This window comes from Colossoma macropomum, unplaced genomic scaffold (assembly GCF_904425465.1).
Source record: "Colossoma macropomum unplaced genomic scaffold, Colossoma_macropomum, whole genome shotgun sequence".
Taxonomy (NCBI): Eukaryota; Metazoa; Chordata; class Actinopteri; order Characiformes; family Serrasalmidae; genus Colossoma; species Colossoma macropomum.
Genome location: NW_023494789.1, coordinates 4,874,962 through 4,893,724, shown reverse-complemented (window position 1 = coordinate 4,893,724; position 18,763 = coordinate 4,874,962). Strand labels below are relative to the sequence as shown.

The 18,763-nt window shown below is 40.8% G+C and overlaps 1 protein-coding gene across 2 annotated transcripts; it reads left to right on the top strand.

The window, feature by feature from the left end:
* Window positions 1–1,236: 1,236 nt before the first annotated feature.
* LOC118807756 (aspartyl aminopeptidase) lies at window positions 1,237–16,846 on the top strand. Of its 2 annotated transcripts, none has more exons than XM_036569831.1 (15): window positions 1,237–1,348; window positions 1,767–1,857; window positions 3,769–3,857; window positions 4,095–4,208; window positions 6,232–6,357; window positions 6,461–6,585; window positions 6,703–6,787; window positions 8,034–8,141; window positions 8,516–8,593; window positions 8,728–8,808; window positions 12,168–12,328; window positions 12,725–12,764; window positions 12,876–12,977; window positions 15,258–15,425; window positions 16,587–16,846. In XM_036569831.1, the coding sequence occupies exons 1-15, from the start codon at window positions 1,343–1,345 to the stop codon at window positions 16,635–16,637; spliced, it is 1,425 nt and encodes a 474-aa protein (XP_036425724.1). In that variant the 5' UTR covers window positions 1,237–1,342; the 3' UTR covers window positions 16,638–16,846. The 2 variants fall into 2 exon arrangements, with proteins under 2 accessions (XP_036425724.1, XP_036425725.1); XM_036569832.1 differs by having other exon boundaries at window positions 1,348–1,460.
* The last annotated feature ends 1,917 nt before the right edge of the window (window positions 16,847–18,763 follow it).

Below are 18,763 nucleotides of genomic sequence, written 5' to 3'. Positions count from 1 at the left end.
ACAGGATAGACATCAATACATTAAAAAAACAACTTTAAAAGCTTTAAAATAAACATATCACGGTATCGTATTATCTGTTCTATTGACCATGTGCATGTGTGTTTGGGGAGGTGAGGGGGTTACACAGCAAAGACAAGAGGTTTAAGTGTGTACAGCTCATGTTTCTAAATATTCTACAGGAGCCAGGCAACGGTGCAAACACAGACATACACATCCAACGTTTTGAGTGTGTACTTGCTTAATATTGTGGCTGTATGAAAGGATTACGAAGACCCTTTTACAGCATTGTTACATTAGCTACGCCTGTAGAGAATACACTTTCCAAATTTCATACATTCCTGCTTGTATGCCTTGCAGGCCTTTTATATCCACTCTACCATGGGCGCCTGATTGTGTGTGGTAGAAGGGGAGCAAAGATGGGGGGAGGCGGGGTTTACATAAACAAAAAACGGGTTCTTACTTCATCAGTATACTCAGGACCGTGTATATTGTGTCCAAAGCATTTTCGTTTCGAAATAAAGTGTTAAGGAGTGGAAAATAAGAGCAGCATTACAGTCAAAGATGAATCCATTAGCTAACAACAGAAGGATTTTTTGTGATTTGGCGCAGTGATACAGAGTTCAGTTGCTGTGAGGCTACTAAACAATAAGTCTTTAAACACTGTGTCCACTCACTGTCCACTCTGTTAGACACACTTACCTTGTCAGTCCACCTTGTAGATGTAAAGTCAGAGACGATAGCTCATCTGCTGCTGCACGGTCTATGTTGGTCATCCTCTAGTCCTTCATCAGTGGTCACAGGACGCTGCCCACAGGATGCTGTTGGCTGGATGTTTCTGGTTGGTGGACTATTCTCAGTCCAGCAGCGACACTGAGGTGTTTAAAAACTCCAGCAGCACTGCTGTGTCTGATCCACTCAGACCAGCGCAACACACACTAACACACCACCACCACGTCAGTGTTACTGCAGTGCTGAGAATGATCCACCACCCAAATAGTACCTGCTCTGTGAGGGTCCATGGGGGTCCTGACCACTGAAAAACAGGGGGCTAACAAAGTATGCAGAGAAACAGATGGACTACAGTCTGTAACTGTAGAACTACAAAGTGCACCTATACAGTAAGTGGAGCTGATAAAATGGACAATGAGCGTAGAAACAAGGAGGTGGTCATAATGTTATGCCTGATAATGTTATGTATGTACGACGCGTCTGTACCCTCCAAACACTAGAGGGCAGAAAAGCGCGCCGTGCTCTGCAGCTCGCTCCGTTCTTTCACCCACAGCTGCATCTCCATGTTAGCGGGTTCTCTCTGAGTCGGCAGGAGAGCCTCTGTTAAACATTTATGCAGGTAAGCTGCGAGAGATAACGGCTATAAAAGTCTTGTCGGTGAGAGCTGAAGGTTTTTACCGGTTCCTGAAGGTCGGAGTTGGACTCGACGTCTGTAACGTCTAGTAAACATTGTAAGAGTTTGCTTGTAAAAACCGGTTTCGTTGCCAAATTGACGTGAGCTAGCTTGTGTTTACGTTTGCCAGCGGCGTGAGGATTGACTTAATCTGTCAGCTCAGCTTCTGTCACTTCATTTAACCGCTTTAGAGAGGTTTTTAGGTCTCTTCTGTGTTTGAAAGACGAGCGGAAGCTGCCTAATTCAGCTCAACTGTAGGTTAGCTAGTCTGCTATTCCGGCTGGAGACAAGCTGGAGGAGGAGGATGTGCTCTGTTTACGCTTTCTAACGACAGTACGTCTCTATTTCTGTACTTTTTCCTTAGTCTTTCATCATGAAAACCTCTAAGGAAGCTGTTCACGCCGCCGCCAAGGAGTTTCTTCATTTCGTCAATCGTGGAGTTTCACCGTATCATGGTAAGAATAGCAGTGCCTCAGGGATGATTTCAGTTTTAAGGATTTCTATAAGAACCGTAATACATTCATACATTTAACAGTGGTTTGCTACGTTGTACTGCAGATTTCTGTACATTAGTATCAGTGGTGGACGAGGTACACAAATCATGTACTTGAGTTAAAGTAGAGATGCCCAAGGTAAATATTACTCCAGTAAAAGTAGAAGTTCCTCCCTTTAGACCTCCACTTGAGTAGAAGTACAGAAGTATTTGCCTTCAAATGTACTTAAGTATTGAAAGTGAAAGTACTAACAGATTAATTATGATTTTAATGTCCTATTATCATTTTTGTAACAAGACTCTGCTTTATTAACTCATTTTAGGTGAAAATACTCCAGTGTCTCTCTTGGTAAACCAGTCTTTTAATAGAATCATTAATTAGTGACGCTGATGTCTATTAAAATTATCATAAGCACAAAACACTGAAGGCAAACAGTTTCCATCAGGTAGAACTGAGTGGCTCTGAAATCACTTTTTTGCAACAAGCGAAGTTTCAGTTTAAGATTTATTTGCAACTTAGTTACAAGTTTAAGTTTAATAAAAACTTTAAACTCAGATTCACAAATGAGTTTTACTTTACTAAACTGCATCTGTAGGTCTCTGTTCATAAACATGAACTAACAAAAACAAATTTACTATAAAATGAAAGTGTTTGTGTAAATTCAGAAAAAAGACACGTCAGTCACAACTGCATATGTGTACATATTTCTATATTGTGGTCTGTTTACACAGAGTTAGGTTAGTTCATCATTTATGTTGAATAGACATCCATTTTATCAGCTCCACTTACTATATAGGAGCACTTTGTAGTTCTACAGTTACAGACTGTAGTCCATCTGTTTCTCTGCATACTTTGTTAGCCCCCTTTTACCCTGTTCTTCAGTGGTCAGGACCCCCATGGACCCTCACAGAGCAGGTACTATTTGTGTGGTGGATCATTCTTCAGCACTGCAGTAATACTGACGTGGTGGTGGTGTGTTAGTGTGTGTTGTGCTGGTACGAGTGGATCAGACACAGAGTTTTTAAACACTGTGTCCACTCACTGTCCACTCTATTAGACACTCCTACCTTGTCAGTCCACCTCGTAGATGTAAAGTCAGAGACGGTAGCTCATCTGCTGTTGCACGGTTTGTGTTGGTCATCCTCTAGTCCTTCATCAGTGGTCACAGGACGCTGCCCACAGGACGCTGTTGGCTGGATATTTTTGGTTGGTGGACAATTTTCAGTCCAGCAGTGACACTGAGGTATTTAAAAACTCCAGCAGCACTGCTGTGTCTGATCCACTCGCACCAGCACAACACACACTAACACACCACCACCATGTCAGTGTTACTGCAGTGCTGAGAATGATCCACCACCCAAATAGTACTTGCTCTGTGGTGGTCCTGTGGGGGTCCTGACCACTGAAGAACAGGGTAAAAGGGGGCTAACAAAGTATGCAGAGAAACAGATGGACTACAGTCTGTAACTGTAGAACTACAAAGTGCACCTATATAGTAAGTGGAGCTGATAAAATGGACAATGAGCGTAGAAACAAGCAGGTGGTCATAATGTTATGCCTGATTGGTGTATATTGTCATTGTATGTAGGTGCTTGAGAGAGCAAGATATCTGTGTCTTTATCATTGATCCTCTATCGGCTCTTTGATACTGTTGGAAGGCCATGAACTAGATACACAAGTTTACCTTTGCACTTTGCCCTGGATTCAAGGTTTTGGTGAAGCCTCTTCTATAAACAACTGCACGGTCATTAAAAATTACCAAGTGTAACCATTACTTACCCTCTAAAAGTGTGTCATTGCAATTTATTGTCATCCACACTGCCTCTCTGTCTCTCCCTCACACCATCCTTTCTGTTTTTCTTTCTTTTGCAGTGGTGGAAGAGTGTAAGGCCCGTCTGTTAAAAGCTGGCTTCACAGAGCTGAAGGAGTCTGAACACTGGGACATAAAACCAGCAAACAAGGTGCGTGCTTGCATGTCTGTGTTTCTATGCGATGTACATGCTTTTGTTCAGAGCTGTGACCTGCACACATTCCTGTGTATCATATCAGCCCATCTGATAAAGGACATCTCACCTAATAACTTCAGTTACACCATAAGTGACCCATTGATCTGTCTGCAGAATTAGACTGAGCTTTGTACAGTTATGTAGTCTGTTATATATTTCATGTTGTGTAACAGTTTGTTTTTTGCTTCATAGTACTTTGTGACCCGGAACTACTCCACCATCATTGCTTTTGCAGTGGGCGGCCTGTACAAGCCTGGAAATGGCTTCTCCATGATCGGAGCCCATACGGACAGCCCCTGCCTGAGGGTGAGAATGGACGTTTTTTCTGGAAAACTGCTGCCGTCTAACTGCCATTGTCCTTTTTTTAAAGAAGCTCATGTCAATACATTCAAACAGGAACCTGTTCAGTGTTACCAGATAGGATTCCTCCACATTAGATTCCCTTCTTTGGTGCAAACCATCATAAAACGCTTTCCCCCCAGCAGTGAACTGAGCCACTGTTCACCTGGAAGCAAACCGAGACCTGTGTCTTAGGTGGGCCACGGTTCTGTTGTTTGGTGCAGAGCCAAATATGAGTGGAGCGTCCCCACCTGCGAAAATGACTACATTTTAAAAGGTCCAATAGGTCCGCACCAAACAAGCTAGATGTAAAGGCGCCCTAAATAGAGTATTCCACGCTTCGCCTTTATCACAGCTGCTTCCATTTTATTCAGGAAACTTCTTGACAGCTACGCATTGTTTTAGACCCATAGCGCTGAGTTGTCTTCTCGCAGTGGAAAGATGGACAGAAACACCACTGGACTTTTTTCAGATCCGAAGCGAGAGTGGAGCTTGACTTTCTTCTTTCTCTCAAAGATGAAACCTTTGAGTACTGTTTATCTGATTGTGACGTTTTTAATGGTCAACCAGGTGTTGCCTGGTTATTAGGAGTCTCTGTTCCTTTTAATATTATTTTAAACTCTTTAACCCTTTGTTATGTGGATTATCTTATTAAGCAATACAACGCGAGAGGGAGTGTGTTATCGCGAAATAACAACGCGGCTGTGATTTGATCGCAGTGGATCATCACAGCCGTGATGTTATAGCGATTACACTCTCCTCGAGTGTTCTACTGCTTTTATACAACAGTTAAATAAATAAAGTAAGAAATTAATAAACTGGGCCGTGAACGCTGCGTTTAATATGTTTTAATGTTCGCAGTTCCTTCCACCAAATTATAGTTCCTTAACAAGCAGCTCATTGCTACATCAGAGTAACGAGCTCCGCTCACTCGCTGTACAGCCGGCAGTTCGTTCTCCAGCTCCACACAGACCAACACATTAAACTCGTTTCAAACTCAGTTTTTTCCTTGTCTGCTTGTTTTCTTCTATTCTATTCTTCTTGTTTTCTTCTGTTTCTATTCTTGCTCAAGGCCATTACCTTACTTCTTGCTTCTTTATATGAAAACCAGCTTTAGTGCCTTTTACTGTGCTCTCAAAATCCACTTTTTTACTGACAAAAAATGTTACACTCTCCTAATACAAAGTAGAAATGCATCAAGTAAGCATCAAACATTTTATCTAAATGTGCTTCAATATTTTAAGTCTTTAACCTATTTCAGTAGTTCCACCATGTCTGACCAAATCGGCTGTCGGTCAAATGTGATCTTCAAAGTATCCATTTTCTGTTTGTGCACAAAGTAAGAAGAAAACGTTCGAATGGTTTAAGCATCTCCTACAGCTGTCAAAGTCGTTGCTTGGCAACAGCATCTCAGCAGAATGATAGTGTTTGTGAAAAAAACCATGCTGTTATGCCGAAATATCAGCACGGTTAGAACGCTTCTCAACCAATCAGCTTGCGTGGCCGGAACTAAATGGTGCTCAGTACTGAATATGAATGAGATAATGCTCAAAAGCTGCAACCCCTGGAATAAAAACTCCCGTGTTACAACATATACTCTGTTTAATTAGTGAATTATTTGAAAAATAGTCAAATTGACCAATTATAGAAATAATTGTTAGTTGCAGCCGTGGTCATAAAGAGGCTATAGTTGCTTGGCATTAAACCTGTTTTTGTAGACTGTATCACTGCTGTCATCAAAACCTCGTATCTCCAAAATGGTAACTTTGCAGGAGAAGGGAAAAACATGCTTTACTTTTAATGTAAGTCAGTGGAACCAGACTTTTTTCCACATCATTTTGGGCGGCTTCTTTTGGTCCATTCATGAAATTTACACACAATGTGAAGGACAACATGCATTTTAAAATTATGTAATGAACTGAAAAAACACAAAAATGGAGAGATGTTGTATTGTACCATTATACATGGTTCCATTTGTTTGTGTGATCAGGTAAAGCCTCGCTCTAAGAAGACGAGGTTAGGTTGTCTGCAGGTCGGCGTGGAGTGTTACGGTGGGGGAATCTGGAACACATGGTTCGACCGGGATCTGACCGTTGCGGGCCGCGTCATGGTCAAGGTACGCAATCTGATTAGATACATACAGCGTCTCAGACTGCCTGGTTTATGAGTGCACTCAAATCCAAATGCATATTCATCATTTTCCTGCTGTGTACGTGTAGAGTGGAGATAAGCTGCTGCATCGTCTCGTGCATGTCCAGCGGCCCATCCTGAGAATCCCTCACCTGGCCATTCACCTGCAGAGAGACATTAACGACTCCTTCGGCCCCAACAAGGAGAACCACTTGTGAGTCTTTCAAATGACAGGAGGAGGGATTGCCTCAGTGAGGTGGATCAGTGGGAAATACTATGGATTGATATGTAAAGTCCGATTATTAAGTCTGCGTGTTTGTATGTGTTTCAGAGTGCCTTTTCTGGCAACTGCGGTTCAGGAGGAACTAGAAACGGGCTCTGCTGCCTCTGGTGATGCCTGTAATGCAGCGTCTACAGTAAGACAATAGCAACTTACCTGCATCTTTCTCACACAACTGTTTTTTAAAAGTACAGTGAACTTGAATGTGCAATAGAAACAGACTGCTGATGGCTGATATCAAGAGCTACACTCAGCTTAGACAGGGTCTAAGTATCGATGGCCGCCAAAAGACGCTGTTTCCTGTCCGCAGAAATATCAGTTTGCCATACTTGCTAAAACATGAGGTTTAAGTGAGTTAATTTGATGTTTCTGTTGAGTTGAATTAGTTTTATTTACATAAGATAAAGACACTATTCCATCAGTTCAGTTCAGCACATATATACTCAGAGATGCTGGTTAATTAAGTACATTTTCACATTTTTTTGAAGATATATAATCAGAAGATCAATCACTCTCCCATCATGTTAGAATTGTTGCTTAGTGACTGATTTCCAAGGCTACAGATATAGATTTTCGGTTGCCGTAGCCTTTCCTCCAGCCACTGATGGTTAGTCTCTATTATGTTTATAATGTGCTAAACAATCATGTTATTTTTGCCTTAAATTGTGATCAGCACCTATAGTGTTGTTGTTGTGTTTCCTTTTTTTCTTAAAATAAGCTTTTTTTTCTAAACTGAATGTTTATTGGGATATTTTAATAATAATACTTTATCACTGTTTTGGGAAATTAATGTTGCTCAACACCTACCCCAGATCCACTTATGTTTGTGTGGATTTTATGCACCAAAAATATGATCTTTTGGTGTTTGACAGGCTGTTTTTTTAAACTGTGCCTCTAAAACTGATCCATGTAATTGAGTTCTGTTCTGAGTGGTTAAAAAGCAGTCAGTGCTGAAACACTCCTTATAATTTCTGTATGAATGGGTGGGGCTAAATTGCTGCAGGCTGAATAGGCGGATATACTCTATGTACATGCGAAAAACAATGAATTTAAAACTTGCTGTTTCTGCAGTTTAGTTTTACATATTACATGTAAATATACAGCCAGAATACCTGAAAATAAAGAAAATATTTTGTTTGTCTTTTATTTGATACATATTGATAAAGCCCTCCCCCACTGCCAAAATATTTAGCTTTTTTCAGTTTTTTCAGACAAAAACTGAAAGTGGCACAAATTCCACTTGCATCCCTAATGTAAATAACAATGGGCTTAAAATGATTAATTTTAACAGTGCCATATTAAAACGCATATTGTAGTCATATATCAATAATTTGCAGTCTCATATAGATAATTTGGTGTGTGTCTTTGTTTTCGTTCCTCAGCCAGAGAAGCACCACCCGGCTCTGATCCGGCTGCTCTGTGGGGAGCTGGGGGTCGAACCAGACACCCTGCTGGACTTTGAGCTCTGTCTGGCGGACACACAGCCTGGGGTGAGTCCTGCTGCTCTCTGGGTTCAGAATGTCACCGAGTGTGTTGTTTTTCACACAGAAGATTAGAGTCTGCTGGTGTCTTGCTGGAGGCTGCAGCAGCAGCTCAGCTCATGTCAGTTTGATAGTACTGTCTTGGGATAATAAATTAGACTGCAGAAGAGGGTTCATTCGCAGGGCTCTATCTCATGCTGTCTCTCTGCATTTATCTGAGTAATGGATTCATGCCAGCGTCCAGTAATGCGCTCGGAATATTCAGCACCATAATCACTCCAGCAGACTCCCATACTGAAAACATGTTGAGGATCTGTGAGCATTTTTGGTTGTGATATTGTCTCTAAATATATGTGATTTTATATTTGTGTTGTACTTTACAGACACTAGGAGGTGTATATGAAGAGTTTATCTTCTCTCCTCGTTTGGACAATCTTCACAGCTGCTACTGTGCTCTGACGGTACGTTTCATGTTATTTATTACTATAGTCATATCATACACATGGACACTCGAAGTGGGTCTGCTCTCTTCTAAGATTTGCTGCTCTTTGCCTGAAAGCTTAATTCCTGCATGGTGCGTTTTAATCACTTTCAGGCCCTGATAGACTCCAGCACAAGTGCCTCTCTGGCCAAAGACCCCAATATCCGTATGATTACTCTCTACGACAACGAGGAGGTGAGAAATTTTCTTTTCACTGTATCAAACCCCCTCGATTCAAGTCTTTACGGTGCTGTGAAAAAGTATGTGTCCCCCTGCTAAGGTTGGGTGATATAGCAGTAATAAGATATATTGCAGTATTTCAAAATTGTGATGGTATTTTAAAACTATGACCTCGGAACGGCCAAATAAACACATTCCACCCATTTATATTTTAGGGGAGCTCACTGATTGGTGGTGTGGCAGTTGACCGAAAGGTGGCGCTGATAGGAAAACCCTAAAGCTAAACATCCTCTAAATGGGCATGTTTTTATTTTCAGGTAGCTGGAACTAAGCCTGTGCTGTAGTGTGGCATGTTTAGCCATCACACTCTCGCTAGCTTAGCCAAAATGCTACAGGCCCACTTTTGCTGGCTCAAACATTAGTTTTTATCATCTGCACTTGTTTCAGCAGAGCACCATTTAGTCATAATCAAACCTATACGCTGTGGTATGTGCTACTGATTGGGTCTGTAGCCTGCTTTCTAAGCTAACATTAAGTTAGCTGACCAAGCTAGAGATCCAAACACCATAAAACAGGTTTAAAAACTCTTCTGTTTCTTTAGTTGCTTTACTTTAATTCCTCAGATTTGAATCAGTGCCATCTAAACTTGTCGCCGCTTTAGTTAACCTATAATCGAGCTTGTTCTGTAGTGAGCAGAGTTCTTATTCTGCTACGTAAGCTAATGGTAAACAGCTCCTCTCTCCTAGTTGGCAGCACTGTTTAACATTTATAAATTGTTAGATAGATGGTTTTATATTTATTGAATAATGTCTTGAATATCGTGCACTGAAAGAGTTCACCTAGTGGCCACTTCATTTGGTGACCATGTAAGCAAACTCCGGATCGTTTTAATGCAGGACAGCAAAAAATGTCATGAATGCTTTAACATCACAACACCCCCACCCCCGACCCCTGATAGTACACTATACCTTAGTAATATTTGGAGGCAGTTTGAAGATATTAAAATAGGGGATACTGCCCAACCCTGCCCTCTCCTGATTTCTTCTGTTTTTGCATATTTGTAGCACTTTTATTTCTTCATATCATCAAACTAAATTTAAAATAAGATAAAGACAACCTGACTAAACACTAAGTGAGCATTTCGATTATTGAAGAAAAAAAGTTATCCAACTCCAGCCGTCCCTGTGTGGAAAAAGTAAATGCCACCTTAGTTACTCGGTCAAATAATTAACCAGATTTCCTTGGAAATTGTAATGAATTAAACTAGACACACTCCTGATTATTGCCATCCCTGTTGAATCTAGACATCTCTTAAAAAGAGCCATTCTAGAAATGTCAAGTAGACTAAATGGTCTCAACAAGCAGGGCCCTATTCCACGATTAAAAGAGAGATGAGAAAGAAGGTTACTGGAATGTATCAGTCAGGAAAGGGTTACAAAGCCATTATCTGAGGCTCTGGGACTTCAGGAAACCACAGTGAGAGCCATTATCTCTAAACAGTGGTGAATTTTCCCAGAAGCGGGCCGGCCTATCAGAATTCTACCAAGAGCACAACGCCAGCTCATCCAGGAAGTATTTATAAACCCTCAGATGGACATCACAGGAACTGCAGACCTTGCTCTCACAGGTTATGCTGTGGCAAAACCTTAAACATGCAGTGCAGTTTAAGCTCAGAAACCCTCCAATGTGGCTGAATTGTGAATGACGTAGACGTCATAAATCCTAACTCTGTTACAACAGTAGCCACAAAACCTATTTGGACAGTTGTGCCATACTTAATGTTTTAAGTTCATTGTTCACTTCCATTTCAGTTGTTTAAGCTGCTCCTTCGCAGATTTCTGCAGGTTTGCAATCCAAAATGTCGTTGTACACTTCTGAGCTCACAATCCCATTAATGAACACAAGCTCACAGACACCACTGTTAGAAAAACGGCCCCAGGCGTTTATGTTTCTACCTCTGTGCCTTACAGTAGCCTTAGTGCAGTGTGGTTGGAATTTTCTTCTCTAGACTTTCTCCACGTAAAGCGTTTGAAACATTCTACCATCATACCAGCTGGGCTTGTGAGAACATACTACACTGTTAGAAATAAAGGTACTGTTTAGGTATATTTTTTGTTCATGAAGGTACAAACAATGAAAATGTACTTTAAAGGTACAACAGTGGTTTTAAGGTCCAGCTGTGAACCTTAAATAAGTTTTTCCAGGTGAAAAGTTTGTATTTGTACCTTTTTTATAACCGAATGTTTTAAAACAGAACAGTAAAATGTGAAAGCCTGGAGACGAGACGGGGTGTGTGGAGTCAGTACAGCTTAGAACATATCATTTCAGTGGATTATGGTACAGTTATGGTCCCTGACTAAAGGTACTGAGATGTACCCTTGAGGGAACCACCCCGGTGACAAGAGGGGCACTGCTCCCAGTGACCGTTTAGTACCTTTATTTCTGAGAGTGTAGGTGTGTGCAACGTTCCATTGTCCAATCAAGCCCCCTAGCTATAGCCAGCTGACACTATTGTGGGGCATCACAAAAGTGTATTTGCTTAATTTGTGTGCAATCTTCTTTGGAGAATGTGCTAACTTTGGTGATTAGCTGAGGTGTTTTTTTTATTTTTTTAAAAGTGTCATTAATTCTGTGTATCTTGTCATTTGTTTGGAAAATCAACAAAGGGACATAGGTGCACAAGTTGGAATATACATGAGTGTTGATGGAAATATATGTATTTTTTTTTGATAAAGGAAACTGTGCTACTGTTTTATTTTTCAGAAATTACATCATTAAATGAAGAAAATATTTTTTTTTCTTTTGTTGCTGGCAGCAAATTTAATTTTTTTTTTTGTTTCATTTTATCGCTTCCAATATAACGATAAAGTCAAAAGACATTTAGCTACATCTGAACACAATGCTAATAACACTAAAGACACTAAAATTGGAAATATTCAGAATATTCAGATTTTTTTTTCACATCAAAATTATATACACTGAATCTTTTTTTCTGACTTTGCTGTGTTGTTGCTGTGTTGTTGTGTGACCAAAAAGGTTTCTGCACCCCTACGCAGCTGGTGAAGAAGCAGAAAACAGTTCAATCCTTCTGACATTGATGAAAAGGTTCTCGCTGCGTCAACACAACTAATTGGTCGTCTTGGTCGTCACCAAGTCAACACCAGAAACAACCACCATTGGTTATTCAGTCCATGTCCCTTTGCAAAAATCAAACAGAAAGCATATAAAATAATGCCACCCTCAGAAAAATTGGATCATTGTGCAAGATATAGATCAGTTATACACAGTCCAAATTAATTACTTGATGTCTGAAAGAATTGCATGAATAAATCATGCTTTGTGTGTAACGGCCTTAACTTTACCCTTTGTTTTAGGTGGGGTCCGAGAGCGCTCAGGGTGCCCAGTCTAACCTGACGGAGCTGATTCTGCATCGCCTGGCGTCCACAACTGACAACCTGACGGCCTTCCAGGAAGCCATGCCCCTCTCCTTCATGATCAGCGCAGACATGGCCCATGCCGTGCACCCTAACTACCAGTCAGTCCTCGTGCCAACCACTGCATCTTTATAGAAACTATTCAGTTACCTGCCTATAGAAACGCGGCAGCAGTCTGTGCCGTAACAGCTTAATATATCAGACATCACAGAACAAGCTGGTCAGGACAGGATCCATCTGTATCGGGCCAAGCAAGATGTCATCTTTTGTATGGCCTATTTTAATACGTTATCCACCTCAATACTTGTTTTTGTCCAAAAAAAAATAAATAAAAACATCCACAGCACTTAATGAAGGGACATGGGGAAACTAAGGTTCTTTGACTTCTGTTGCTGTGCTAGTTGTGTTACAGCCTTTGCTTGCTATGGTTTATCACTCAGCATTTGACTGAAGGTATTGATTTGTAGTGTTTTCATTATGTTTATTGCAACCTACAGAGAGAAACATGAGGAGAATCACAGACCTGCTTTCCATAAGGTATTGAAATCTTTTTTAGTATGTATATTATCTCACAAGCATGCACACACATGCCAGTGTTCTTCATCCCCTGCCTGTTGGCTAAGTGTGTCTTTGTGTGTTCTGGTCCAGGGTCCAGCCATAAAGTTTAACAGTAACCAGCGTTATGCCACCACTGCAGTTACAGCCTCTATTTTGAGAGAGGTTGCAGGGAGGGTGGAAGTGCCTCTTCAGGTATCTCTCTCTGCCTCTTTATTCATGTTCTTCTCCTCCTCTGTTGTTGCTCATACTCAGGTCCTTCCATCTCTGTTTCTCACCATTTCTCTCAGTCTCTCTGTATTCTCCATAGATATCCATACCTAGATGCCGCGTTGTCTGTTGTTCTCTATCTGAGGCGATGCGTCTGCGCGTCCGCCATGTTGGAGAGGTCAAGATCTGCTTGTGAACAGATTCACTCAGGATTAAATCAGCCACAACTTCCTTATTACTCAACCGATTTTCACCAAATTTGTTTTGTTATAATCCTCAGACACAGATTAATCTAGGCTGCATGGACTGCTCTTGGTAGCTTTTATTTCTTTAATAACTGATCAAGCTAATTAGCCATCCGGACCAGCAGGAAAGTGTTCAGTCTACATCTGACGTTAAAAAAATCAAGTTTAGCAAGTCCATCAGTGTGTGAATCACTTCTAATCTTAATACACATAAAAATAAAATAATTCCCCCAAAACACAGTCAGAAGGACGAAGCTAAAGTTGGCTTCCAATTCGCCAGCTTCTTGTTTGAATTTTCCCGTTCTACCTTAAATGGTGCAGCAGTTACTTTCTGATGCCTGAAGCTGCACCATTTAAGGTGAAAAAGTCTTAACAAGAACCTGGCGAATAAGAAGCTAACTTCAGGTTTGTATAAGAAGGTGCTAACGTTAATCTATTATGAATATCTACACGGATTGAGGAATGCTATAATTTACTGCTACAAAGCTTTAACCATCACTGTAAATAAATAACCACTACATAAAGTTAAGATCCCCTGAATAGACTATTAAATGTAATAAGCTTATTATAAAACCAGAAGTTCTCTGTGCCTCATTAACCACACGGCCATATCTACACATAAACAATACGCATCACACAAACATCCGTTTTATAATCCTGTCCTGCTTTCTGGGTGCAATATTCTTGAAATAGTGATGGTACTGGATGCAGTCCAACAGGGATGTTGACCGCCCTAAAATGTATATCTGGGGTATTCTCCCTCTGGCAGGGGTGGATCCAGGGGTGGGGTCATAGGGACACTTGCCCTGGTAAAGATCTAATGGGCCTCTTGAGTTCCCCTCCTCTGTCACTCATTGATTGAACTAAGCATACCGTTGACGGATATACATGCAAACCTGTCACCTTTCAGCAAAATTCACCATCCTGAATGACGATTATGCCATTCACATAAATGATGATTTGAAAGGTTTCAGAGATGCTGTTAGTGCTGAATAACAACTTAGCTAATGTTACTGAAAACCAGTGGCTTGATGCTACTGATAACTGAAACCTTTGTGAAGCACAAGGGTGCTGAAACTTAAGAAGAGAACAGTTTTTCACATATTATTTATTTCTTTAATAGCTTTTGAACAGTAGGTGTGGAAAGATTAGTATGAATAAAAATGATTGTTTGCAACCAAGATGATCAGCTACCTCCTTATTTTTTCAGAAACTAAAGTGGAACGTTGATTTTTTGTGTCATATATGCTGTGACATCTAAGTTACCCTCTACTAATTTGCAATTGGCAATCATCAGGGTCCAAGCACAATGCACATAATGGAGACCATATAGGCCATTTGGCAGCCATAACACATTGAGCAGTTTTTAGGCATGTAATACGTTTTTAATATGTAAGTCAAAACGTTTTTTAAGATTAATAATCTCATGATTAGATATTTTACCATGCCTGCAACATAATGTAAAGTACACAGAATAGTATATGTAATAAGGTATAACTGATGTAATAAGAATAAGGTGTAACTGATTCTTATTGAAGTGTTCACCTTATAACAAGTGTGTTTTAAGAGATAATTATGGAGCTCTTTGAATTTGAAGGCATTAATTTGGCCCCTGAACATGAAATGTAGCCCCATTACGGCCCCACTTACAATAATTAAGCTGACAGACTGGTTGATATTTGACATGTCTTCAAAAGAAAATGTCTCTCTGTTGGTTGTTAATGTGTGACTATGAACTTGTTCTCATTCAATTGAGTGAGCCAGCAGGTTTCACTGAATGCCACCTGAGCACATGAACAGTTCTCCTGGCAACACATGCTCAATGAAAGTGTGCTCCAGACAGAGATTGAGAGACTGGGAGGTGGTTCACTGACGCAAGTAAAGAATATGGATCAATCACTGGCCAGCTTTTTTGGACTGCAGTAATTGGGATCTCAAATCAATGTCTAACCCTTATGACTGACCTATGATCTGTCTTAGGCGTTAGTGACCCTATTTTGTGAATTACTGTGTTTTCCAGGATGTAATGGTTCGGAATGACAGTCCTTGTGGAACAACCATTGGACCGATCCTGGCGGCTAGGTTGGGAATTCCTGTGCTGGACATCGGTGCACCACAGTTGGCCATGCACTCCATCAGGGAAATGTGCTGCACATCAGGCGTCCTCCAGACCACCACTCTCTTCAAGGTAATACTGACTTCAGGATATGTCTGGGTGACAAGGCCAAAAATATCATCCTATATATTTTGTATATAATTCAATATCAAGAGTCATCAATAATCATAATGTGCATTTTGTAGCGCCTAACTTTCAGTACTTTTACTCTTCGAAATTTCAGGACTGATCAGCACTAACTAGCTAGCTAACTTCTTTTTGGTCTGTGCAGTTCTAAGCGAATGCCTGAACGGCTCTGTTTACCGAGTAAAAGAGGCATACCGCCACCTAGTGCACCAAAGTAGGAATTTAAACTTGAAGCTGTTGCTGTTAATACTAGATTGAATGACAATCACCATCATAAATACAAAGGAATCTGATCTGAGACCAGGCCTGTAACTCAGGACTCTATTGTGAATACCGGCCCAGAGTGGTATAATCACTGTTATCAATTAATACTGCTACAATCAATACTGAGTATTGTTTTGTGATGTCTTTATACACATATACCAGCAGTGACGCTTTATTAGGAACATCTCTTTGTACCTACACTCATTATCCATTAAATCAGCCCCACTTACCATATAGGAGCACTAAAATGGACAGTGAGAGTAGAAGCAAGGAAGTGGTCCTAATAAAGTGCTTGGTGAGTGTAGGTTTAGTGGTATAGACAATGTGTTGTCTAGTGCTACCTCATACACATTAATGAAATCATACAAATGTTTGACCGCACAAGTCAGAGAGTCTGATCCACTGCTGTGCAGGTGGACTGTTGGACCCCCTGGAGAGAGTCTGATCATTTATTTAATTTCCAGTCAACATGGTCATTAAATAAATGTCAGATATTTTTCAGGAGATATTTCAAATTAGATTAGATATGAGAGAGTCCACCTGAAAAAGAAATATTTTGTACCTAATCATTGTTTTTACTTGAAATAAAAAAAAATGGGTGGTGGTCTCTGCTTTTGTACAGTACTCTAGTTTTATGCCTAAAGCTCCAATAGTCCTGCATGACGCTAACGTTCAATAGAAATTGTTGAGCTGTTCTTATCCGTTTTAGTTTAGTGGGCCTGCAGACAGTACAGGGCAAGACGGAAAATAAAAAGCCATTTAGTTCAATGTGGGGTTAAACTACTTCTCTGTAAACTCTGTAGAGTAAACAGCAAACTAATTCAAAGTTTCGATCATCCACAGGGTTTCTTTGAATTCTTCCCCTCTGTGAGGAATATGCTTGTCGTGGACTAGAGTGTGCGGCCACGATGAAACAACACAGCTGGACAGGTAGCCGGACGCCTATCCCTGTATGGGAAATCAGTATTTCTCCCTGTCTCATCTGGGTCCTTTCTGGGCTTTTACTGATATCAAAGCAGTGTTGTGGAATAGAGGGACTGTTTAATGGATGTACACTTTTGTAGGTGCACCTTACACTCTACACAATAAACATGTAACTTACATCTATGTCTCTAGTCTCTTGTGTTCCATTAGACCATGGGGTGCCCAGTCCTGTTCATAGAGATGTACCACTCTGCAGAGTTTAGCTCCCCTCCGATCAAAAACACTTGATCCAGGTAATGAAGGCCTTTTAGAAGCATTGGAATATTAAAGCCAGGTATGTTGGTTCTGTTCTCTGCAGGGTGGTAGATCTCCAGGACCAGGATTCAGCACCCCTGAATTAGACCAGTGTATTTTCTCAGTGTATTTTCTCCAGCTCTATACTGCACTGTCTTGTCTTCCCACTCTCTAGCGCATCTGAGTCATATACTTAGCTAATTATTAAGCCCATAATGAGTTTGATCAGGTGTAATGTTGTTTGAAAACAAACAAACTTGCAGTGCAGAGAGGCCTCCAGAACTGCATGTCCCAGCTTTAGTCCGATAGTCCACCTGCACTGCACTGTTGTGTGTTTATCCAGCATTAAATAATGACCAAGTCCTTTTTGTGCTGTATTAGATAGTTAGAGCAGTGGTTCTCCACTCCGGTTCTGGGGACCCACTGCTCAGCACTGTTTACATTGTCTTCTACCCCAGTGCACCAACCCAGCTCATGCAGAGCTTGATAATTTACCAATGAGTTGGAACAATTGTGACGAGGCATGAAATAGAAGAAACAGTAGTTTCCCAGGACTCTCAGGGAATTGTTCATTGCAGTCCTGCAGGCTCACCTGCACTACAATTATGTGCTAATTATTAGGCTGAATCAGTATATTAGAGCAGGGAAATCAACAAACAGTGGCCCAGTTCGAAAAGGTATCCTTTGCCTTGCAGTCATCCTCAAAATCTGCACTTTGACATCAGCAACATGGACATAGAGGTCACGAGACCTTGGTTGTGCTGGGTTTGAAAATGTGCATTTGTTGCAGTCATGCAATGCATAGGCTATACATGTCCTTTACCAAATGAAATGATATCGATTATATATTTTTTTTATGTTATTTTGCTTAACTACAGTAGCTCAGTATGGATGTCAAGCATGATGCAGCTCAATGACAAGGTAACAATAAACAAATGCATTTTAGTTCATACCTAAATATTTTTTTATGTTGGTCAGACAGCTGTAAACATACCCCTCCACTCTGACTGGTCCTAGCATGTTTCTCAAGGAATTCTGGAGGCCACATCGTTGTGGCCCTCGCCAAAGGGTGCACTAAGGGTGGAAACATGCTGCTTGTGGGTGCCCTCTTAAACACAAAAATGAGAAATGTGACACGTTACAGCTTCAGGCATGCTTGCAGACATGCACAAATAATGGCTGTAGTGCTGCAAGTGCTCAGAGTGAGATCGGTCTAGTGCAGTGAAATTGGAAGAACTCCGACACTGGAGTATGGAAGCATTTTCCAACTGTAGCCACTGCATTTCTCTGTATTTTACTGTGTTTGAGCAAAACAAACGATGCAGTGCAGGGGAGTGTTTAAAAAAAAATAGGATTTCTCAGTAAACCAGGGCTGCACAGCTAGTGCAATAAACAGGGCTGCGTCTAAAATTGCATAATACCATACTATGCATACTACACCACTGAAGGACTACGTGGGCAAAAAGTGCAACAATTCCAGAATAACATCTTTCACTGTAAAAAATATCAAAGAACATGGGGATTTCAGGCAGCACTGCATTAAAAACAGACACAGTTCTCTAGTGGAAACCACTACCTGGGTTCAGGAACGCTTCTGAAAACCACTGTCTGTAAACACAGTTTGTCACTGCATCCATAAATGCAAGTTAAAGCTCTATCATGCAAAGAAGAAACCATACATAAACAGGATCCAGAAACGTCGCCGCCTTCTCTGGGCCCGAGCTTATTTAAGATGGACTGAGGCAAAGTGGGAAAGTGTCCTGTAGTCCAACAAATCAAAAATTTAAATTCTTTGTGGAAAT